This window comes from Oryzias latipes, chromosome 11 (assembly GCF_053564925.1).
Source record: "Oryzias latipes strain Hd-rR chromosome 11, Olatipes_Hd-rR_3.1".
In the NCBI taxonomy this organism is placed as follows: Eukaryota; Metazoa; Chordata; class Actinopteri; order Beloniformes; family Adrianichthyidae; genus Oryzias; species Oryzias latipes.
Window position 1 is genome coordinate 19,090,987 of NC_136247.1, and position 25,319 is coordinate 19,116,305.

At 37.0% G+C, this 25,319-nt stretch overlaps 2 protein-coding genes and 2 long non-coding RNA genes across 7 annotated transcripts in view; 2 read left to right on the forward strand and 2 right to left on the reverse strand.

Annotated features, from left to right (window-relative positions):
• dync1i1a (dynein cytoplasmic 1 intermediate chain 1a) overlaps nucleotides 1-388 on the reverse strand; it is a 73,340-nt gene extending 72,952 nt beyond the window's left edge. For all 4 annotated transcript variants that reach the window (XM_078954947.1, XM_078954943.1, XM_020707111.3 and 1 more), the window contains exon 1: nucleotides 247-388. The gene's annotated coding sequence lies outside the window, so the exon portion shown is untranslated. The remainder of the gene's footprint in view (nucleotides 1-246) is intronic.
• Nucleotides 376-23,586, forward strand: pdk4 (pyruvate dehydrogenase kinase, isozyme 4). The gene is made up of 11 exons (XM_004073833.5): nucleotides 376-591; nucleotides 2,136-2,277; nucleotides 6,854-6,925; nucleotides 10,030-10,214; nucleotides 11,817-11,906; nucleotides 12,160-12,237; nucleotides 20,019-20,095; nucleotides 20,173-20,271; nucleotides 20,425-20,538; nucleotides 21,186-21,299; nucleotides 21,775-23,586. The coding sequence occupies exons 1-11, from the start codon at nucleotides 474-476 to the stop codon at nucleotides 21,916-21,918; spliced, it is 1,233 nt and encodes a 410-aa protein (XP_004073881.1). The 5' UTR covers nucleotides 376-473; the 3' UTR covers nucleotides 21,919-23,586.
• On the reverse strand, nucleotides 14,534-15,950 carry LOC111948181 (uncharacterized). Its single transcript, XR_002874118.2, has 3 exons — nucleotides 15,811-15,950; nucleotides 15,375-15,436; nucleotides 14,534-14,729 (listed from the first exon to the last, which is right to left on the reverse strand). It is a non-coding gene; the product is annotated as an uncharacterized LOC111948181 (long non-coding RNA).
• LOC144995319 (uncharacterized) lies at nucleotides 15,484-16,477 on the forward strand. The gene is made up of 2 exons (XR_013658891.1): nucleotides 15,484-15,591; nucleotides 16,285-16,477. It is a non-coding gene; the product is annotated as an uncharacterized LOC144995319 (long non-coding RNA).
• Nucleotides 23,587-25,319: the final 1,733 nt, after the last annotated feature.

Here is a 25,319-nt window from a genome sequence, read left to right on the forward strand (position 1 = left end):
GAAGAAAAGTCATTCAGACATTAAATTTCATGACCTTAAGCTTTTTATGCATTTTGTCCATGATTTCCTCGGTAGGGGATGCTGCTAAGAAAGGGAGTCAGGAGTTGTTTTGTACAGCAAAAACGTTTAGGTCCACCCCATCCAACAAACCCCGCCCACAATGAAAGAAATCTAAAATCTGATTGGCTCCCTTCAACTTCTGTCGTTTTTTCGTTTGTTTGTTTTTTCCCCTACACGATAACCTACCAGTATTTTTGCAAGTTGAATTCAAACGGGCCACGAGCATTTCCAGAGATGAGAGAAAGTGCTCGGGAAAAGTAATCAGAATGGCGAGCGAAAGCTCCCGCGCGACGCCGAGCTGCAGCCGGGCCTGCTAACGCGTCTTGAGTGGATGGTTGTGCTGGAGGGGAGAAAGGACAGGCTGTCCCTGCTTCAATGACAGTTGTTGTTGGGCTCTGTTGACGGGAATAACAATGAAGTTTGCTCAGTTTTGGCGGTCGAAAGGCTCCTTTTCCGGCATACTAAAGCAGGTGGAGAGGTTTTCTAAATTCTCCCCTTCTCCTTTATCTATGAAGCAGTTCATTGACTTTGGTAAGTGTGCTCACGTGACGTTACCTCTGCATGCATGCAGTCACATTTGTGTCAATAAACTCACAAAAACACATGACATGAGAAGACATTTATTACATTTATTTATTTTTTATTTATTCAAAATTGTTGGTACCCATCAGTTAAAGAAAGAAAGTCCACAATGCTCACTGAAACGACTTGAAACGTTCAAAAGTAACACTAAATTAGATTTTATTGAAAATTAAATAATCAAAATCAGCCATTACTTTTGAGTTGTTGATTAACAGAATTATTTAAAAAAACAAACTAAAGAAATAGGGCTGGACAAAAATGATGGTACCCATAACTTAATATTTTGTTGCACAACCTTTGAGGCAATCACTGCAATTAAACGGTTTCTGTATTTGTCAATGAGCCTTCTGCACCTGTCCACAGGTATTCTGGCCCACTCCTCATGAGCAAACTGATGTGCCTTACCAAAAAGCTCCAGTTTTGTCTCATCTGTCCAAAGGACATTTTCCCAGAAGCTTTGTGGCTTGTCAACATGCATTTTTGTAAATTCCAGTCTGGATTTTTATGATTTCCTTTCAACAGTGATGTCCTCCTTGGTCGTCTCCCATGAAGTCCACTCTGGCTCAAACAACAACGAATGGTGCGATCTGACACTGATGTACCTTGATCTAGGAGTTCACCTTTAATGTCTTTGGAGGTTGTTCTGGGCTCTTTGGATACAGTTCCAACTATCTGTCTCCTCATTTTGTCATCAATTTTCCTCTTCCGGTCACGTCCAGTGAGGTTAGCTACTGTCCCGTGGGTCTTAAACGTCTGAATAATATGTGCCACTGTCGTCACAGGGACTTCAAGCTGCTTAGAGATGGTTTTATAGCCTTTACCTTTACCATGTTTGTCTATAATTTTGTTTCTAATGTCCTGGGACAATTCTCTCCTTCTGTTGTCCATGTTCAGTGTGGTACACACCTTTTCACCAAACAGCAACGTGACTATTTGTCTCCATTTAAATAGGCAGACTGACTGATTATGGCTTTGAAAACAGCTGTGATGTCAATTAAAGGACATACCTGAGTTCATCATGACACCCTGGGCAATTAGTTCTCAGTCTTTTATGGAAGTACCATCATTTTTGTCCAGCCCTATTTCATTAGTTTTTTTTTTAAAATAATTATGTTAATCAACAAATCCAAAGTACTGGCTGATTTTGATTTATTTAATTTTCAGTACATTTTAATTTATTGTTACTTTTGAACGTTTCAAGTCATTTCAGTGAGCATTGTGGACTTTCTTTCTTTAACTGATGGGTACCAACAATTATGTCCATATATATATATATATATATATATATATATATATATACATATATATATATATATATATATATATATATATATATATATATATATATATATATATATATATATATATATATATATATATATATATATATATACATACATATAATGATGTTTCTACAGCTTGTTTATAGATTTGTTGTAATGTTTTCTCACTTTCTCAATGGCTTCTTCCTTTTCCTCTTTGCTTTCACTCAGGCTCGACCAATGCCTGTGAAAAGACCTCCTTTGTGTTCCTGCGACAGGAGCTTCCTGTGAGACTGGCCAACATCATGAAGGAAATTGATTACCTCCCAGACAAGCTGCTCAGCACTCCATCTGTGAAGCTCCTCAACAGCTGGTAGGCTTTCTACATGCGATTTATTCATTTAAAAACACGTGTTGTTACAACCCGTAACACCATAAAGTGACATTTCTTCCTCACGTTTTTATGGTGACCTCCACACCCACCACTGTGGATTCTAACTCGTAACCTTTCAGTGTCAGGGTGGACACTCTACCACAGGGCCGTCGACCTTGTAAAGGTTATAAAACTTGAGCTTAAACCATTAAGCACTTATTTTTCTAGCAAGCTTGTTGTAATTACTGCAATCCTCGGTTTAAAACCAAACCGTATGGTACACCATTGAACCAAGTCGTAGGCATAGTGAATTGGTGCAGCCCTCCTGCAAATGTTTGAAAATGTATGTGTTAAACGCATGGATTTATTATTTATTATATTATTATTCTACCCCACACTGCAGAAACAGACCCCTCAGAAACAGGGCAAGAATTCTTAAAGGAATAAAAAGTATTTAAATTAGCAAAAAAAGATTGCCAGTTGGGGAAAAATGTTTCTTTTATTTTAAGAAAAATACTGTAGTTACTAAGACATGTTTTCTTAAGCTAAGATTATTTTGCTATTGAAAAACTTCTTTGATTAGAATATATGTTTTCTTGTAAGACAGAAAAGATGATATTTTTCTTGAAACAAGAGTCCTTTTTACTTTCTAACATGAACTCTCAAGCATGTGGCATCCCTTCTAGTTACCTTATTTTGCCTGTTTTCTTCTATTCAGACCATAGATTTTTACTGTAACAGCCCAGATGCTGCAGCAGTCTCCTTCATTGTGTTAAGATTACAGTGTTATAGGTAAAGTATCAGTCAGTATCTCTGTTTTTCCTTTGGATCTGCTGCCACTCAGACTCATGTTGAAGGAGGCAGCTACAACACAAGTGTGTTGAATTCTGTCATGTAGAACTCCTACAGTTGTAAACATGTTATAATGTACAACAGAAGTGATCTGGATCAAATTGGAGAAAAACTCGCTTGGTTTGATTTTTACCTCAGGATTCTTTGTGCAGCGCCTTGAGACAACTTTGGTTTTAAGCTGAAGTAACTATTTATTTTGAGTTTTTTGTCTTGCTCTTTGGTTTTTTAATTTGGAAAATGTTTTTTTTTTATGTGAAGCACTTTGAGCTACATTTGTTGGGAAAGAGTTGTATAAATAAAGTTTTGATTTGATAGATAACATTTAAACAACACCATTGTTTTTGTTTGTTTTATCTTGAAGAACTTTGTGAAGACTGTACCTTTTTTTTAAAGTTTAAAGAAATCAAAAGTACATATTATTTGAAAGATTTTAAAGCAGCACCATGGGGTGGACAACAATGCAGTTTTGATTTTAAAATGTGTATCAATCACTGAAGATCAGTTTCCGTTTACATGGTTTCCACACCTGGGGGGTATTCCAGAAAGCACGTTTAACTACCCTGACTTTAACCCTGAACTCTGGCTGAAATGTGCCTGAACTCGCTCACTCTGGGTATGTCGGTTCCTAAAGACCGGATATGAGTTAGAGTAATTACGCTTGACTTGGTAACCCTGGGTTAATGCGCGGGCATGGCAATACATTTCTGATAACTATGTGTTATTTTTAAGTTGACTGAACTCAACAAAAGATTCATCTTAACTGAAGCAAATAATTAAGTTAGATCAAAGTAAAAAGGTTTATCTTTAAACATCCATACGTGGTCTTATCACCCTCTCATGGTGGAAAAAGTATTATCTGAGCTTCTTCATCCACTAAATCATCTTCAAATGGACACGCCATGCTGCTTCACCTCTCTGAAAGCAAACTAACCTTCAACTAAACCTGCTCCATGTTCAGAGCATGAGCTGCTATGGGAACTAAGCATACCCTGAAACATACCTCTGTTTTTGAAACCGAAAGCTGAGGTTATCCGCTTCCTTAGCCTCAAACTTACCGCGGAAACTCAAACTTTATTTATTTATATAGCGCCTTTCATTTCAGTTAAAAACACAAAGCGCTTAACATAATAGCAGATAAAACAGTCATAAAAAAATTAAAATTGTTAAAAACAGATAACAAAGGACAATCACACAAAGATGGGACCCCTCCCTCAACACCCCCACCCCCACCCCACCCCACTCACCCAGTTACCCCAGTAGAACCCTAAACAGAAACAAAGAACTGCAGCTTATAGAAGGTCTGGTTTGGTTCTGCTATGAGGAAACAATATCATGGGGATCCATTTATTCCAAGGCCCAGCCGGACCACAGGGGTCACCACCACAGTGCCCGCCCAGCACAGAGCAGCCCAGGGCCCACTCCATGGCTATTAGACCACAGAGCGGGACCCTAGCCGCCCAACGCAACAGCCCCCCTACAGGTCAAGCTGGTGGTGCCCCAGAACAATGGATCCCCAAGAGGAAACACTGGAGTAAAAAACATCAGAATAAAAATTATCATAAAATAACAACAATAAAAATAGAAAAAGATATAACAATGTTAGTAATTAAAAAATAAAATACGTAAACTGATTAAAACATAACCTAAGTAACATTGGTAAAATAACAATAAAAAGAATGGCATATTAAAAACAGAGATAATAATAGTCCTTACAAATAAATAAATGAATAAATACGTAAATAAATAGATAAATAATAAGAGACACAAGAAATTATCAAAGTCGTGTAAAAGCCAGACTTAAAAGGTGGGTCTTCTTAAAAACCTCTACAGTCTCTCTGGCAGGCCGTTCCACAGGCGAGGACTGTAATGGCAGAACGAAGCCTCACCATAAGTTTCGGTCCTCACCTCAGGGACAACCAAGAGACCAGTGCCAGAGGACCTCAGGGTTCGCGAGGGCTCATATTTTAAAATAATATCATTTAAGTAAGAAGGCCCAAGACCATTAAAACATTTATAAACCATTAAAAGAACTTTAAAATCAATCCTGAAACGCAGAGGGAGCCAATGCAGCGACTTTAAAACCGGTGTAATGTGTTCCCGCCCTCTGGTCCTCGTCAGAACTCGTGCCGCTGAGTTCTGCAATAGTTGTAGATTTGAGATCGACTTTTTGGGTAAACCAGAGAGCAGGGCATTACAATAATCTAAACGACTAAAAATAAAAGCATGCATTAGCACCTCTGTGCTGGTAAGAAAGAGGAACGGGTGGACTCTGGCAATGTTCTTAAGATGATAAAATCCTGTTTTCACAACATTTCTGATGTGGGGAATAAAACACAGCTCAGAGTCAAAAAGTACGCCCAGGTTGAAGGTTAGATCTAATAGCATTGACTTTCCTCCTGAAGTGGTCAGCAAAGTCCTCACATGTGGTTTGTGAGTGAGGCATGATAGATTTATTAAAATCTTTGTTTAATAAAAAATCATTAGTCGTAAAAAGAAACCGGGGGTTGTGTTTATTGTCTGTGATGAGATTTGAAAAATAAAGTGTTCATGCCTGCTTGGCAGCGTGATTGTAGGTTTTTAGTTGATCCTTTAAAAAGTCATAGTCGACTGTTAAATTAGTTTTTCTAAATTTTCTCTCTGCCCTCCTACAAATTCTCTAGCATAACCTGCTTTCTGGAATACCCCCCTGTATACTCTCACTTGTAAATTGTCAACACAATAAAACACAATGAGGTGGAGTTTATAGTAGATTCTCCTTTCTTCCCCAGTAATCTACCTCTATTTTCTACTGTTTACATAACAGATACTTTCACTACAGTTTAAAGTTCTCCTGCATGACTGAGGAGCTCAGCAGTGTTTGTTTTTTTTGTTTTACCTGAAATGGAAAGTTGTGTATCTGGGTGCTGTTTGTATCTCAGCAGCAGCAGAAAAATAAAGTGCATAACATTTTTCCTGGTGTTCAAAACAAGCTGCACAATAAATCATAAAATGGATCGTTATCCTGATATTAAGCTGTGCAAGACGTATATCGTAATAGTCGGCAAAAATTGCAATAAATGGTTTCCTTAAATGTGCTAAATCAATCTTTTGGCAGCTTGAAGAATTTAGCGAATCCAATAAATCCTTTTTTGCATTTGACCAATCATTTGTTGACTCTCATTTCAATTAAACTGTTGGAGTGAAATGGAAATGATGTGTTTGTATGTTCTACTATTTGTTCATGTGTCAAAAGTTATATTGTCATCACAATATTGATCACTAATATCGCAAATTGCAAGCTTTCCTTATATCGTGCAGCCCTAATCAAAAAGAAAAGTGATTCTATGTAAGCTGCTTCTGAAGGAGACAGAGCAGCATTTGCAGAGCTTTCCAACTCTCTGTCTGGTCTGAGGTAAAAAAAAAAATAGACATAGGGGTTACATGAGGACGTTCTCTGTTAAGAGATTGTGAAATAACCTTTAAAGTCAGTCTGAGGGAGCTCAGATCGAAGCGTCTTTTGCTTAGAGGACAAAGCTGAACCGGGAGCCACCTACGACCCAGAGACTGAGCCGTCCTAAAGCAAGTCTTTAATATCACCAACAGCCATTGATGTAAAAGATCATCACGAAGCCCTGAATGGCAACATGGTTTTCTTTAATCCCACAGTGTTTTTTTTGTCTATGATTTATATATATATTTTTTGTAATTGTACTCTATGAATATAACCTTGTGTTGTGTCCATCAGGTACTCACGGAGTTTGATGGAGCTTGTTGATTTTCTAGAAAAAGATCCAGATGACAAGGATGTCTTGAAAAAGTAAGACATTCACACATTTATTCTATTGATGATAGTTTTTTTTTTTTCCTGTTACCAGTCAGGTAAGTAAACACTACTTTCTTGGTCAATAGCAGGGGTGGGCAAACGTTTTGCCACAAAGGGTTCTAAGTTTTGACAGAAGGGCCAGACCAAGAGCAGATTAATGGCGTGTTTTGGTAATTCTCTTCATACAAGAAAGAAAAAATGCTTTAATTTTTGACTGAAATTAAATGTAAATAAATTTAGAAACAGAACATTTTGGAGTTTTTATTTCAAAACGGTGGCTTCTGTTCTCATTTTGCACCAATGTCTTGATGTCCCTCAGGGAACAATGCAAAATAGAGGAATGCATGTGGTGTTGGAATGATCAGAAACATGACTGTCCGACTCGGCAAACACACATGAACGTTAAAAAAAAAAACAAATCTTTCAACACCACATAAATGGAGAGTTCTTTGGTCCATTTCTTTGTAGTACACCATCTCTGGGGACACACCAGACAGTAAAACAGTAATAACGATTATCAATATCAATCAATCAATCAAACTTGATTTAAAAAATAGCTCTTCTCATGCATTTGTGCAGCTCGAAGCGCTTTAACATTTAAAACAGAAAACACAATATTACAGTAAAAACCCAACCCACCTTTCACCCTTCCCACTCCCCTCTGTTAAAACATATGACCCATGGCCCCGACGTACAATGAATAATGACTATGTAATAGGCCTGCACAATATACCGCAAATTTATCGTTATCGCGAAATCAAGCTGTGCAATATGCATACCGCAAAAGACGGAAAAAATCGCAATAAATGGTTACCTTAAATGTGCTAAAACAAACTCATGGCAGCTTGAAATATTGAACAAATGAAATAAATCCCTTTAAGCATTTAACCAATCAGAAGGACCCGTTTACGTTTTTGATCAATCAGATGAGCCGTTTTATGTTTGATGTTTGCCTCCTACGTCGACAAGGGTCATTTGGAGTATAATTTTTAAACTGTTGCAGTGAAATGGAAATGATGTTTTTGTTTTTTTTGCTATTTGTTTATATACCGCAATTTATATCGTTATCGCAATATTAATTACCAATATCGCATATCGCGAGTTTTCCTCATATCGTGCAGCCCTACTATGTAACTGTAAAAATAAATAAACAATAAATAAAGAAACAAACAAACAAACAAGTAAGGCTCTGCTCTGCTGTGAGGAAACAGTATTTGGGAAACTTTTCATACCAGGAGGCCATTGGAACATCGCCACAGCGCCCACCCAGACTGGGACAGCACTGGGGTCCACTTCACAGCCGTGAAGCTGCAAAGTTAAACTCCACCTGCCCCAGCAAGGGCGACAACTGCTGCAACAACCACCGACCAAGCCGGCAAGCCCTGGAAAAATAGATCCCCACAAGAAATACTTGGGCTAAAATCACAATAAGATACTAAAATTAAAGACATAAGATGTTTATAAAAACATAACATTGAGAATAAGATGCATGAAATGAAATTAAATACATAAAATAGCCTATACTAAAACCAATAGAATAAATTAGCAGTTAAAATCAACTAAAAGCCAAATTAAAAAGTTGGGTCTTGAGCCTCTTCTTAAAAACCTCTACAGTCTCTGCAGCCCTGAGGTTCTCCGGCAGACTGTTCCACAGACGAGGACCGTAATGGCCGAACGAAGCCTCACCATAAGTTTTGGTCCTCACCTTAGGAACAACTAAGAGGCCAGCACCGGAGGACCTCAGGGTCCGCAAGGGCTCATACTTTAAAAGAATATCATTTAAATAAGAAGGCCCAAGACCATAAAAACATTTATAAACCATTAAAAGAATTTGAAAATATGATTTATTCCAGTTTGGCGGTTCAGAATAAATAGTTTTATGCGCCGTAGTTTGCCCACTCCTGTTCAATAGGGTTTTTCGAGGAAATTTGCATTAATAATGTCAGAAATAACATTACTGCTGAAGCACATATTCATGTTCAGGATGCAACTAGATAAAATAAATAAAAAAAATGGTGATTTTATCACAAATTATCAGTTGTAAAAACACCAATTTACTGATTTTGATCAGACTCACGAGTACAGAAGGAGTTCAGCTGCTTTGGAAACGGTTGTGGTCATGTCTTTATGTCTACTTCACCTCTTACACACACAAGTTCAAGATCAACAGTTTTTTAATGTTCAAAGGTTATTTTGTAGTTTTTATAAAACATCCTTTATCGTTACTTTCATCTAGAGCAGCTTCTGCAACCTGAAACTCCAGAGATACATGTTCTTTTATTCCTCCATCGTGCTTCCTGGCTTTGAATGAAAACACTAATACTTTAAATAATTCATAGGTTTTTGGTTTAGTTTTTTAGTTTTTTAATTAAGTTAAGTTTAATTCGTTTTTATCTATACAATTTTTGTATTGTGTTTGAATATTTAAAAAAATGGATTCTACACCAATGCTGTGATGTTTATGATTGATAGTAAAAGGATGACGGTGCACCAAAGTCAGATTCCTAGGACCATGTTTAACTTTCTTACCCTTTTCATTTTATTAAATCTGTTGCAGCAGGAGGATCATATTTTGACACAGGGTGTATTTTATTTTGAAAAGAGCTATCATGTGCTGCTGTCAAAAGTAAAGGAGGTTAAAATGGTTATACACAGAAAAATATAACTTTGTTATAATTCAGGAAATACTAAAAATAGAATACTTGATTTTATATATGACTGGCCATAAACACATAAATAACATGTATTTTCTGAATGGTGAAGAGGCACCTGGCGGCTCTGTCTGGGTTATATGGTCCATAAGAAACAGGCTCTTGTAGTTTTAAAGGTTGCAGACCCCTGCTCTAGGAAAATAGTTCAATCAGTAGGAAGTGGAATTCATCACAGTTTTAAATCCTCACTGAAAAATCAGTTCTTGCACTAACGATCAATAAAGTTGATGCATTTTCTTCAAAACCTGCTGGAAATTTCAAATGAATAATAAAATCTGTTTTATTTAGAACCCTGAGACTTGGTGCAGCTAAAGCTCATTTGCTTTCATCGTCCATATCATGGTGTTCCCTGAAGTGTTTATGCATGCTTTCTGCTGTCTCCATCAGCTTCACAAAGACTCTGGTAAACGTCCGGAACCGGCACAACAACGTGGTACCCACCATGGCTCAGGGTGTCCTGGAGTACAAGGATGCTTTTGGCGTGGACCCCGTCACGAACCAGAACGTCCAGTACTTCCTGGACCGCTTCTACATGAGCCGCATCTCCACACGCATGCTCATGAACCAGCACAGTCAGTATAGCACTCTGTCATTGACTGTGAGTTAATCATCTCAGTAAGCAACAGAATCCATAACTATTATGGTTGTGAGTTGTGAGTACTCTGTCACATGCATGCATTCTTCTTTTTTATTTAGTGATTGTTCTGCATAAACCAAAACAACCCATGTCATAATATCACACATAAGTTAGTTTATCTCATTGCAAATTTTATGAGAATTTTTGTATAAATGGAAACCAAAACTAAATCTACCTGTGTTTTATGTGCCACAAAGACAATTTAGATGATGCATTTATTTTGAAGTCCCACTCCGATCATCTTTTGATCTATTTTAAAAGTATTCCCAGTGGTCTTTTAATGATGATTGTGCTGTTTTTAGCCCAAATCTCCTCTGTGGTAACGCCAGATGCAGGTCACCCTCACTGCGGAGGGATACGGAGCCCTCTGCCGCGAGGGTTTACCATTCAAAAAAACTATTTTGACCTGCTCTATCCCTCCAAATGGCCCCACAATTGGAGGGATAGGGAAAAGCTGGAGGGTTAGGGAAAGAATTCAGATTCAGCCTTGGGTTATGTGAGTTGGGGTATATTTTTTATTACGTTTTACAGCAATACACCTTTTTTGGGTTATAGTGGTTTCATTTGAACCAATTGAAAAAAAAAGTTTCTTGTGTCTTAAGTTAAAAATAACGCAGTAAAATGTTAGTCCTTCTGTAACCTCACAGTTGGGTTAAAAACAACCCACTTATGTAGTCTTTATAGCGTTAGATAATTCTCTCTGAGTTGTCGGCGTGACTGTTGGTGTGGAGCAACCCCTTCCGCACTTCCCATCACCCATCTGTTTACACGCTCTCCCACTAGCTTAAAGGCCCTCATACCCTGAAACTAACATTATGGGTGCAACAAAAGTGGCGAGAGGGCCCTTGCTGCGGACAAGATGGCGCCGGACCTCTTCAGCTGGCAGCAGAAAACATACAACTTACCCTAACCCTAACCCAAAAGTGTCCAGATCTGTAGAAATGAACTGTAATCAAAGCTGAACACAGGAAAAAATCCTAACTTCCTAACTGTAAGGGTCACCAGTTAAAAGAAAAAAAAAATGATTGATATGGCGGTACTTCCAGTTCCAGAAGAGGACGTCCGGTCCTGGACATTGATTGTCCTCTTGAAAAGCAATATTGGAGCTACGCAGCGTTACTGTTTGAACCAGATACCAGCTCGGGCGAAGAAAACAAAGACATACATTTATCTAGTCGTATACAAGTGGATGCATCAGAATATATCAGAGTATTTACTACGTCTCAAATACAATCTTTTTCGTCAATGCAATTTTAAGCCTAATTTTTTTTCATGCATGTCCTCCAACATTAAAAGTGTTGGAGGGGCCCTCAATGGGTAGATATAAACATCTTCCCAGGGAATGCAGATGAAAAATAGCCCTTTGGCTAACTCTGGAATATTGACAGAAATGTTTATTCATATGCGCTGTCCCTATATTAAGCATATACATAAAAATTAATCAGAAAAATGCCACAAAAACACATTAAAAACACACATAAAACGTGTTTTCATTGGAGTTGGTCTTTACATTTGTTTTTTTTTTGGCTTCCTGTAGCGTTGATCTTTGACGGCAGCGTGAACCCGGCACATCCCAAACACATCGGCAGCATTGACCCCAGCTGTGATGTCGTCGAGGTTGTAAAAGGTAAAGGATCATAGTCCAACACTTCATATTCACGCAGACTCATATACAGTAGTGTTATCCACATGTTTGCACTAAAAATTGATGATGTAATCTTCTAGAATTATATGATCGAATCAATGAAATGTTATCTTGACTTGTGCCGTCTGAACAGCTTTAGCTTTGATCGTCAGAAGTTAGAAAACAGGATCCCTTGTGGTTAACTTTCCTAGTAAAGCTGAACTTGAAGCATATTATGTATTTTTTCTCTTTACAGATGCCTTTGAGACTTCAAAAATGCTGTGTGAACAGTATTACCTGACCTCTCCTGACATGGAGATAACAGAAGTCAACTGTAAGTCATTCACTTGTTCTGGTTTTCTGTTTATCTGGATATTTCCTGCTGAAGACGCATTTGTGAGACGATAGTTGTTCTGGTTGGCAGACTGTCTGCTTCCTGTCTGCTGACTCATGAAAACTCCTGGACATTCCTCTACAGGTTACTGATTACAGAAAGTGAAAACCGTAACAGCTGGATTTTTCTGGACAGAACATGTTTTTAGTAGACTAGGGCTGAATAGTGGATTAAACCGTCGTAATGTTGGAAATAGTTTTTTACCTATAATAGGCATAGTGTTAGCATATGCCTATTATAGGCTTACGGCCTATATTATAGGCTTACAGAAAGCTTACGGCTGTAAGCTTTTAGTGGTTTGAACGTTTTTAAGCAAGTATTAAGTCTTCATTTTGAGATGTTCTCAATCAACTTGCAAACTTGGTCATTCTGGGATGTGAGGAAAAAATGCCTAGACAACAATACCCCCCCCCCCCCTTTTTTTCCCCTCAACAAATGCCAGGCCTTTGCACCCGGACTTTGCCTGACACTAAATGTTTTCAGAGCATTCCTATGGGCTTCTCTGTGCATGCCGAAGTCAGAGGATCTGAGAATGGAAGACGCTGTTATTCTAGGGTTATTATAAAGAGAGTATAATATTAAATGCATACATACTTGAGGATATTGTGACAGGATTACGCATTTGTCTCCTGGATTAGCAGACATTGATGAAGGCCGAACTTTCAAAGCAAGTGTTAGGAAAGTGTTTTACAGTGAATCACTCTAATAAACCATAAAGAAGATTAACATGTATTGAAGAGAAGTCTATCTACGGCCTATGCCTTCGTCACAACTGGCCTTACGGGTGGATACAGGCGGTCTGTAGGTAAAAAATACACAAACCTGTATGGGTGACTTGGACAAAATATCAAAGCTGTAGACGCTTCTGTGAGCCCATGGAGCAAAAAGATTCATGCACATGTTTTTCTATGGGCATGGTGCAAGTGGCAGGCTTTGCATCTACTTACTCAGTCATTCATTCATTCATTTATTCATTCATTCATTTAAAAAGCACCTATCACCACCAGCCAAGGAGGCCCAAAGTGCTGTACCCAGGGAGAACAAAACATAAAAGAATAAAAAGCACAAAACTTTTGGTTTTATAGTAAAAAATTTGGTTTTATGCAGCACGTTAATGTAAGTAAGGGTGAAAGGGGTGAGATGCAGGCATGTCGTACAGATTTTCATTTTATTTTTTACACTCTCTCCCCGAACACAGCATGCTGTATTTCTGCACAGTCAGTAAGGAGCCAGTATGTGCTCCTTACTGACTGTTGTGGCGTAAGAGTGCCGTACAGCAGCATCATAACTGCGTGTAATTTACCTTACTGGTAACGCTTTCTTTTACAGTACAGTACTTACAGTGTACTTAAGTGGTATTTACATGGTACTTATAGTGTAACTACTGGGTACTTTCAGGGTACTTTTTATGGAATTTACTGGGTACTTACAGTGTGTTTACATGGTACTTTCTATGGGACTTTACTGGGTACTTACATGGTACTTTTTGTGTCTACTCTGTACTTACATGGTACTTACTGTGTATTTATATGGTACTATTTGGTTCATACCTATGTGGTACATACTGGGTATTTATAATATTCCTACTGGGTATTTACATGTTGTGCAAAGGTGTCTTTTATGGTACTTACCACATGTAAGAACAAGGTAAGTACAAATAAAGTACCTTGACCTTTAGGTCTGCACTCGCTGCATGTTTCATGGTATTTACCATGAATTTACCACAGAAACTACCCCTTAAGTACACTGAAACTGTAACTGTAAAAGAAAGTCAGCCCTATTTCCACTCTATTACATGGTACTTTCATTACTAAATACTGGATATGTTCACTTGAATATTACTTGGTACTTACCCCTTAAGTACAATGAAACTGTAACTGTAAAAGAAAGTCAGCCCTATTTCCACTCAACTACATGGTACTTTCAGTAGTAAATGCTGGGTATGTTCACTTGAATATTACTTGGTACTTAACCCTTAAGTACAATGAAACTGTACCTGTAAAAGAAAGTCAGCCCTATTTCCACTCTATTACATGGTACTTTCAGTAGTAAATGCTGGGTATGTACACGTATTACCTTCCTGTGCAGTGTACATACACACTTGGTCTTCTGACCTCACCAAATGAGACAATGCTTACATGTTGGTAAGGGTAAAGTAACTACATTGTAAAAAAAATATACTGGCCTGATTACTTCTTGTAACATGAGGCAAGTTTAAAGAGAAACAAGACAGCAGTGAAAACAACAATCTTTAATATGATACGTGTCTGCAGCATACAAAGTGTCATCACAATGAAATAGGTTTTAAGTACAAAACAGTTCAAAGGAGAAATCTAAAAAACACATTATTGGCCTGAGGGTCGTGCTTTTTGTCCATCAAAATTCTTTCAGCAGAGTTTGGTAACGGTGCAGGACTTCTTCAGGGTTTGTAACTGCAAGAAAATTCACAATATGAGCTAAAATGAACATAAAAAGCATAACGACTTTGATGAAATACAAAATATATTTTACTTATTTAATCATTTCTGTAATGAGTTTGATAAATTTCTGTGAATTCTTTATCGCTTTGACTGTAATGCTTGAAATTAATCAATTATCCTCATTTATGAACATGATAATAAATTATTCACAACTTTATATTTTAGTTACATAAACAAGAACAACAAAAAAGAAATCAAAGAAAAAAAATCATTATTGCCATAAAAAAATCTAATTTGTTTAGACAAAGAATGACAAAAGCAATGTTTTAATTGGCAATTACTGTGTGTATTTCTTCTTTATAAATATTATTCGCACCTACAATTTGCATTAGCATGAAAAACATTGCAGGGTAAAAGAAAAGGAAAAAAGAAATAAATAGGCAATTTCAAATTCAACACAGTTATTCACAAAAATATGTTTTAATTTTCAAACAGTTACATTCACTGTGTTGGGTGGTATTGTTGTCTCTATCATATTTGAAAATAAATAAATAAATAAAAATAAAATAAAAACGGCGAAAGAAAAGAAAATGGGGAAAAGGCAGTTAAACTCTTCATTAATGTAAATAATATGTCCACTTGGTGGATTTAACTTACTTTAGCTTACTCTCCTGTGGCTTCACAGATTCGTCTGGAATGTCTTCTTCACCATAGCTGATCTAAAGCGGTAAAAAGACGGAAGTACGTCATCATTATTTTAAATAAACGCCTTTCATTGTTTTTCCCAGAAAGACGTGCGCTCAGTCAAACGAGCACAGAACAACAGACGTTATCATTTAGGCTACGTGCTTGTTTTACAGGTGCCCCTCTCCTGGTAAGTAACAACAATGTTTGTAGATTTTCATTACAAACTTTGAAAATGTATACATGAAATAACTGAAATTATTGCAGTAAGGTAGACATGCTCTTACGTCACGTTTCAAACACAGAGATAGTGGCTTTAAATCACGAAGTTAGCTTCTTTATAAAGTTTGATCAGTTTAAATATTTACATGTAATTTATCCAATATTTAGAAAAAAAACACTGGCTTACCTGCCAGATGAAGAGAAATTCAAACTGTTGCGCGCGCCTCGAGGCTCTCCGGATTAATCTGCACGTTCACTTTGGGGGTAGTTGTGCTGCATTCAAGTGCGCTGGGAATTTGCAACTTTACTTGCCCCGACCTATTTAACAAAAACACACACTTGGGGTGTTTTTAGTATTAAAAGTAAATATTTTGCCTTGTTGTTTTACATATTTTCCTGACATTATATAATATATATTAAAACAAGTTCATTTTTAGAACAATATTTAAAAAAAGTTAAGTTTTGAATAATTTATTATCATGTTTTTAAATGAGGATACTTGATTAATTTCAAGCATTACAGTCAGAGCGATAAAAAAATTCATAGAGATTTATCAAACTCATTACAGAAATGATTAAATAAGTAAAATATATTTTGTATTTCATCAAAGTCGTTATGCTTTTTATGTTCATTTTAGCTCATATTGTGAATTTTCTTGCAGTTACAAACCCTGAAGAAGTCCTGCACCGTTACCAAACTCTGCTGAAAGAATTTTGATGGACAAAAAGCACGACCCTCAGGCCAATGTGTTTTTTAGATTTCTCCTTTGAACCGTTTTGTACTTAAAACCTATTTCATTGTGATGACACTTTGTATGCTGCAGACACGTATCATATTAAAGATTGTTGTTTTCACTGCTGTCTTGTTTCTCTTTAAACTTGCTTCATGTTACAAGAAGTAATCAGGCCAGTATATTTTTTTACAATGTAGTTACTTTACCCTTACCAACATGTAAGCATTGTCTCATTTGGTGAGGTCAGAAGACCAAGTGTGTATGTACACTGTACGGGAAGGTAATACGTGTACATACCCAGCATTTACTACTGAAAGTACCATGTAATAGAGTGGAAATAGGGCTGACTTTCTTTTACAGTTACAGTTTCATTGTACTTAAGGGGTAAGTACCAAGTAATATTCAAGTGAACATATCCAGTATTTAGTAATGAAAGTACCATGTAGTTGAGTGGAAATAGGGCTGACTTTCTTTTACAGTTACAGTTTCACTGTACTTAAGGGGTAAGTACCAAGTAATATTCAAGTGAACATACCCGGTATTTAGTAATGAAAGTACCATGTAATAGAGTGGAAATAGGGCTGACTTTCTTTTACAGTTACAGTTTCATTGTACTTAAGGGGTAAGTACCAAGTACAGTGATGAAAGTCTTCCGGGAATTCCCGGAAATCCGGGTTTTTGAGCAAACCGAACGTACTTTCCGGGAAATAAAGACCTGATCTCTACGGACAAATCGCTTTCCGGATTAGAAAATGGTCTGAAATCAGCTAATTTTAGCTTTATTTTCTATATTTCTCCGCAGATCGCTTCCTCTATGGTCGTGGCCATCTTTCGTCTTCCCGGCCTAATTGACCAATGACGGGACGTTTTAGTTGCTTTCGGATGCGTCGACGGGTCTGATTGGCTCTGTCTGCACCACGTGGTCAGCGTGACTTGCTTCCCTAGAGACCAAAACTGGCGGACCCACGCTAAACTTTCACAAACACATCTGAAGAGTTTGCGATCAAATTTGTGTTAAAATAATGGCAGGCATCGTCATTATTGAGCGTGGTCACGACCTCAGTTGTGAGAAGACGATAAAAAACAAATTGAAGTGGTCTTGGCTGGAAAAAAAAAAAAGATTTTTAAGGTAGTGTAGGTCAAATACTTTTTTGTGTAAAATAATCTCAAAACCACATTTTGAAATAATTTCAATTTTAGTTTTGAGTTTCAGTTTTTATTTTGAATACATTTCTCTATCTAATTTATTTGTATTTCCTAATTACCATGATTTAGTTCAGTATAGTTAACATTAATTATAAGTATTTGATGGTTTGGACCCGCACTCCCTTAAAAAATAATGTTTACAATGTTTAGTTTAGTTTGTATGTTTGTTTTGATATTTCCCAGATTACTTAGTATTGGTGTTAAAGAATTGATGTATTATGTTATAGAATTATAGTTTAAAGCAGATCCCATATTTTGATGTAATTATAGTTTGAGAAAACAGTGCAAGTGGATGTTGTACATCAGTCATTTCTAAAGCAGAAATAATGTATAAATAACTGAGGTATTTTCATAGAATATCATAGTTACTGGTGTTCTTTTTGCCATTTGGGGCTTTGATGTTACTATATTTTAGCAATTGTATGTTTTGCAGCTTTAAGGAAAAGCGTAGATTGTAGGATTGTGTTACTTTGAGCAATTTTCCAAATTCTTTTTTAGGACAAGCAAGTCCTTAATGGAGAGTCAAACTAGGGGTTTGAATGACAAATCATGATGCTCCAATTAGTCTTAGTTTCTTGATAAAGAAGTGAATAACTAGCTGCCAGAATGCATCTAAGACCACGTATTTTTCCAAAATTTCGCTCTGTGCCCGCCATATCGCTCAAAGAAAAGTTCAGGGATTTTTTCCTTGCCTGACTTTCATCACTGCAAGTAATATTCAAGTGAACATACCCGGTATTTAGTAATGAAAGTACCATGTAGTTGAGTGGAAATAGGGCTGACTTTCTTTTACAGTTACAGTTTCAGTGTACTTAAGGGGTAGTTTCTGTGGTAAATTCATGGTAAATACCATGAAACATGCAGCGAGTGCAGACCTAAAGGTCAAGGTACTTTATTTGTACTTACCTTGTTCTTACATGTGGTAAGTACCATAAAAGACACCTTTGCACAACATGTAAATACCCAGTAGGAATATTATAAATACCCAGTATGTACCACATAGGTATGAACCAAATAGTACCATATAAATACACAGTAAGTACCATGTAAGTACAGAGTAGACACAAAAAGTACCATGTAAGTACCCAGTAAAGTCCCATAGAAAGTACCATGTAAACACACTGTAAGTACCCAGTAAATTCCATAAAAAGTACCATGTAAGTACCCTGAAAGTACCCAGTAGTTACACTATAAGTACCATGTAAATACCACTTAAGTACACTGTAAGTACTGTACTGTAAAAGAAAGCGTTACCATTACTTTATACAATACATTTACCGCTAGTACCATAATGGTATTTTCCATTTTCATGACGTCCTTGGAGGTGGTAGCACGAGCCTAAAGGGAAGTGGAACCACACCTGTGCTCCCCTTAAGATGCAGCCTCTCTATGACCCTCCACGAGTCCAGACGACCCGACACCCATACGGGTCAACCCTCTATATGGGTGCATGTGACAAAGGATTGACAAAGCTTGTGAAGCATCTTTTAGATCTAAATCTAGAGGCCGTGTCACAAAGCCTCTACATACATTTGGCGCATTTTTCACATATGAAATTTCAGTCTTTCACGATACATGCCTGATATCCGTAACACATAAGAGCTTCTTGGGATCGTCGATGTGAGCAGATGTCCGTCGAGCGTTTTGGCCGACAGGTCTTTACATGAATTCAGTTTTGAGCTGTTCAAAGATTTTGGTCAGTTGAGATTTACGCAGTTTATGCGAATTTGACATAGTTTATACACAATTATTATGTAAATCTTACGCAATTGTGCGTGATTTTTTGCAAGACGCATACGCAAATTTCATGGCTTTCCACAACCGTATAGATATTGTGTGTCACCAATCTATAAAATTCATATCCCACAAATGGCGCACGTGTCTTGATAAAATGATGTAATTGACGCACAAATCACTCATGAATTGCATATGAATATCACAGACGGCTATGTTCTACGTAGATTTACGTGTTCTTTGCATGGTTTATTTTTACTACTTCTGTGGTTTTAACGTGGTTCATTCGTGATACATCTGTGAAAATGTCAAAACGTAAAAACCACAACTTTCCTCCCTTTTTCCCCGTATATTCACGTGTGACCAATTTAATCCGTGCAACATGTGCAAAATGTTCGTAGTGGATGTGTGACTCTGCCTTAAGTTATGAAACATTTTGGAGAAACTGACAGTCAAACATCTTTATCCTTAATTATTTCCTGTCTTCCACCTTAAAGGTTTTTGCTGATAAACCCCTTTTTTCCAGTCAGTAGTTGTTAGGAGCTTGTTCCTAGAGAAGCAAATGACTTTTATGGGGTGTTGATGTCGTAATCTGCGTGTTGAGGATGTTTGACGCCGTGTGACTAGTGGACGAGATCTGGATAGAAAGTTGTGTTTTTTATTTCACTGTTGTAACACAAACATTTCTTTAAAACTATCTCCGTGTTGGAAACGTTTAACAGCTAAAAACCCGGACCAACCTCTCCACATTGTGTACGTGCCATCCCACCTCTACCATATGCTATTTGAACTGTTCAAGGTAAAAACAAATTTTTAAAAAGCCCAGAAAGTTTGTACCATGTCTTCAGCCATATCATGACCTTTGTACTTCATCAGAATGCAATGAGAGCCACGGTGGAGACCCATGAGACGAGCCCAACACTGCCGCCCATCAAAGTGCGCATTTCACTGGGGAGTGAGGACCTCACTATTAAGGTGAGAGTTGTCATGAATGATGTGAATCAGCTCAGAGTTTCTTTTAAATTTGGTGTGTTAGAGACAAAAAAAATTTAAATCAGTCAGGGAAGGGGTAACAAACCCCTGTACTTCAGTATACATGATAACTAGAACCAAAACCTTAATTTTCAGATGTCTGACAAAGGAGGAGGGGTTCCCCTCAGGAAAATTGAGCGCCTCTTCAGCTACATGTACTCTACAGCTCCCAGTCCCGTCCACATGGACAACTCGCGCAATGCTCCTCTGGTGAGACTGAACTTCTGGCATTTGTCTGATGATGGTGGACATACAGTAAAAAAAACAACAAATTAAGCTCAAAATTGCATTTCTGCATACCGGTACTTCTTATTCAAAATGATGTGAATTAGGAGCAGATAAAAAAAAGCTTATTTTGTGACAGAAAATACACTGGGGGAGCCATGAGCTCTTATTCCAACCACAACCATGTACGTCTTTGGGAAGGGGAACGGGGGTGGGTGGGTTGCGCTACGTACAACAGTCCCACCAACAGCTTAGAGGTGCATTTCTAAAATTAACTATTTTCGCAGAAACTGTGTCCAAGACAATGACAGGAATTTAGAGTTTGGCTAAAAATCCCCATTGAACAACCACTTTGAGTGGGTCTTTAATGTCGAGCTACATTTAAATTTTACCTCACTTTGTAAGTGAAAATAGGCAACCCTGCAACTCTGTGTGGACTAAACAGAGGCTTAAATGCCTAAACGTGCTTACAAATCAGCTTTTACACAATGGAATGAAGCCAGCAGATTTCTGCTGGCTTAAATTGGAAGCACAGGAGACGTGCTGAATATAAAACTGTCAGGATCCAGTTCATAGCCAAACAGGCTGATCGGTGACCCTCTAATTTCCACACTTTCCTCTCCTTCCTTCAGGCTGGGTTTGGGTACGGTCTGCCCATCTCCCGCCTGTACGCCAAGTATTTCCAGGGAGACCTGCAGCTCTACTCCATGGAGGGCTATGGCACCTCAGCTGTCATATACTTGAAGGTGAGAAGCGCCTGTTCTCGTACACAAACTGTCACACCAAAGGTGAACTTTATGGGCAGCAATATATTACAGACAATGTGCGAATCACTGTATTTTATGGCGCAGTTACACATGAATGTACCAGGTTTTATTCAAGGAGTGGGCAGCTTAATCAACCAGAAAAAATACATATATATATATATATATATATATATATATATATATATATATATATATATATATATATATATATATATATATATATATATATATATATATATATATATATATATATATATATATATATATATATATATATATATATATATATATATATATATATATATATATATATATATATATATATATATATATATATATATATATATATATATATATATATATATATAGCTGGAAAAACAAATAAAACCAACCTGGACTTGTCATCGTCATCAGAGTGCAGAGTGATTTCTTCCCCTCTGTCTGGCGTGTTTAGGCCCTGTCATCAGAATCAGTGGAGAGGCTTCCTGTTTTCAATAAGTCGGCGTTACGGCATTACCAGACCAGCATGGAGGCTGATGACTGGTGCATGCCCAGCAAGGACCCAAAGAAACTCGGCAAGAATGAGATGACGCAGTGATGAAGGACTGAGGAACAGTTGGTGGGGGTTGGTCAAAAAGAATTTGAAGTAGACTTGTAAATCACCTAAAAATGTTTTCGAAACAAAAAAACAAGCTGTTAAACATGAATATGGTGTTCATAACAGACAAAAAGACGTAACGTGAACTAAAGCTAATTTTAGAGCAGCTTTAATGAAGATACAATGTTGTTTGTATTGATGTGCTGCTAATAAAACGGAACCTAGGCAAGTATTAAGTTCTTTTGAAAAAAAAAAAAAACTTTTAGTAGATTTTTTTTAGGGTTTGCTCTTTCAAGATGTATTTCAGGACTTGAAAAATGTTTTTGTTTTTTTCTAAATTCCGTATCTTGAGTTTTCGGTTTGGACTCATTGCGTTTGAAACCTTTTGCAAGACCTTTTTTAAAGGACCTATATCATGCAAAATCAACTTTTTAAGCTTTTAAGTGTATTATAATGTTTATTCCTCACGATAAACAACCCCAAAGCTGTACTTTGATCCATACATGCATTTCTGAGTATTCCTCTAAAAACCTGCACTCAGAGCATCAAGTATTAATTAAAACATGGTTCTTTAGTGTGCCAAAGGTTAAATATTATCAAATATATGGTTATAGTTTACTCTGAAAGGCTTAAGAATAGCATGAAATAAGTCCTTTAAGCATCAGTCCATCATGTTATGCCCCTGAAAGTGACAATATCCTTTAAAATGTTAAAAAGTTTAACTTGTTTAATTTTTTTTTGTTTGTTTCTTTCTAGAATTTTTCTCACTAAGATTTAAAAAAGAAACCGACATTTGGGGAAAATTGATTTTTGACTTTTTTAAAAACAAGGCCTTGAGTTAGAATGTGTTTAACCTCAATGGGGGCAGATTTGATGACTCCAAGTTAAATATAAAAGGAGCAAAGTCTGCTTTTTTAAGCTCTCCTCATCTGAAAAAAACTACAGAACCACACTTCCATTGATGTTGAATGATATATACAAAGCTTCTGAGCAAAATGTAACAAAAACCAGATGGTTTTTTTTCTGGGGGAAACCGTCTTCCAGGTGTTTGTTCCTTGGTTTGTGTGCAATTCAAAACTGTGGCTCTTTTTAAAATAAAAACATTTTAAAAGTGTGGAGCTAATGACATTCTCGTTGAAGAAACCCTGGGAACAAATTTAGTTTGAAACATTTGATGTTTGTATTTTCTCAAAGGAACAGCTTTTTAAATACATTTTAATATCTGCACAAATAAAAGCTTTAAAAGAACAAAAACTTTTCTGTTAAATAAGCTTGTTATCACAATTATACCAACACCCACCTGACTACATTAGGTTGCGGTTCACAAACTGCATTTATCTTATTGGTAGGTTGTGGTGGTACATGTTGCAGTAACGTCCTCGATGCACAATGGTTGAAGACTTTTGTTTTTAATGTCTGTATTTGTCATTGCCGCCATGTGTATTTGTATCAGTTGCCTTGAACTCATAAAGACACCTGTTGTTCACTCGTTGAGCTCTTAGCATCACTTAAAGGCCAAGTGCCCTGAGTTTGCTAAAAGGACCAGTGAAAGTTGGCAATAAAAATCAGATGTTATCTGTGCATGTCTATTTTTTTCTGGCTTTCTAAATGTTCTTTGAGGTTGGGTTGGTAGGCAATAAATAATGTCATATAAGGTAAAAAGTACAACGTTTTGTGACTGAATTTGTTCCTACAGTGTTTGTTGTTCATTACAAAAAAAGTAGTCTATTTTAGAGTACTACACGTAGTTTATACTAAAACAATAATACTAATTAATAATTTATTTATCCCACAATGGGGAAATTCTTCTCTGCATTTTGACGCCTCCCTTGGGGGGAGTGGTGAGCTGCAGACTAGCCAGGGGCAATAGCTGGCTGGGGAGAGCGGGGATCGATTTGCCAACCTTTCAGTTGTTGGACAACCTGCTCTACCGCTTAACTACACTGCCACCCAAAAGTGAGGAGATATACCTTTTTTTTTTTTTTAACTTGTCCTGTCCAACAGCTGGGCAGGCAGATGAGAGCTGAGGGCCTCTTGTGTTGGACATATTTTACTTTAACAATAGGGGTTATTAATCTTCAGACAAACCAGAGGTATGTCTGAATAAACCCTTTTTGTAATTGAGGCCAAACTTTATTTATTTCAACCATGTTTGAAAATTTTGGGTGTTGGACCGGACAGAAAAGGAAAGAAGGGAAGAAAAAGGGAGGGATGTTAGAGAGAGAGGGGGGTAGGAGGGTGATAATGGGAGGGGAGGGGTGAGGAGATATACTTGAGATTTATTTTATGTATGCTAAATATATATTTGAACTTAACTTTGAACCAATTAAGTCTGAAAAAATATTCAATTCCTGCACTACTCATACATAGTCTATAGACTGGCTGTTTCAAATGTACTACATTTGAAACAGCCACATGTTTCATCCTCAAGCTCCCATAATGGGTCAAGACTACCTTTTCTTTCTCATCAGTCATATACCGTGTTTAGGAAAGCTGGATTATAAAGCGCTCCATTAATGAATGGTCTATTGTTTTACTTATTTCATATGTAAGGCAAAATATTATTCGCATTAGGCAAGACCAAAGAGTCTGAGAGAAGTCAATCAGTCAAACTGAGGCGTTGGCGTCTTCATAATAACTGTAACTCCCAACCATATTTGGATCATTAACCCTTGTGCTATCTAAGATGACCCCCCCCTTACATTGACGTGTTCTCCCTACCATGACAAAGGTGGAAAGATTTCGTATAATCCATGGACACCAGTGAAGATCACAAATCATTGAAGAAAAAAGGTTCAGAGCACTGTCTAGTGGGTCTAGATGACCCAACTCCAAATGTTAAGGTGCCTAGAATAGCACAAGGGTTAGAAAAACGGACTGAGACAATTAAAACAAACATTATTGTGACTACGCTAACTCCCAACCTTGTTAGTAACAAGTAAATGTTAAAACATAGTCCAACACCGCTACACACTAGCCTCATTAACATATTCACAATAACATCTAACCACCATAAGCACAACTAGAATTAATACATTAATTAATATAATTATTAAATAGGATTATATAAGGCAGAATACAGTTTTTTTTTGTTTATTTTTTTATTAAGTCTTAAGTGTGCCTTATAGTGTGGAAAACACTATAATATCAATTAGAAATAAAAAGAAAAAAAATTACACCAGTTTTACTTTAAAATGTAAACGGTGTACCGTCTCTAGAAAAAAGAAATGACTTAGCTCCACTGGTTTATTTTAAGTTTGACCCTTTAGTCATCCAGACAATGTCCTACATCCACATGCCTGGTTTATATGCAGAACTACAACACACTCTTTTTAGATCGTTCTTTGTTCTGAGTTTACAAATGTTTTTAGGGTAAAAATTGGAACTTTTCTAAAATCTTT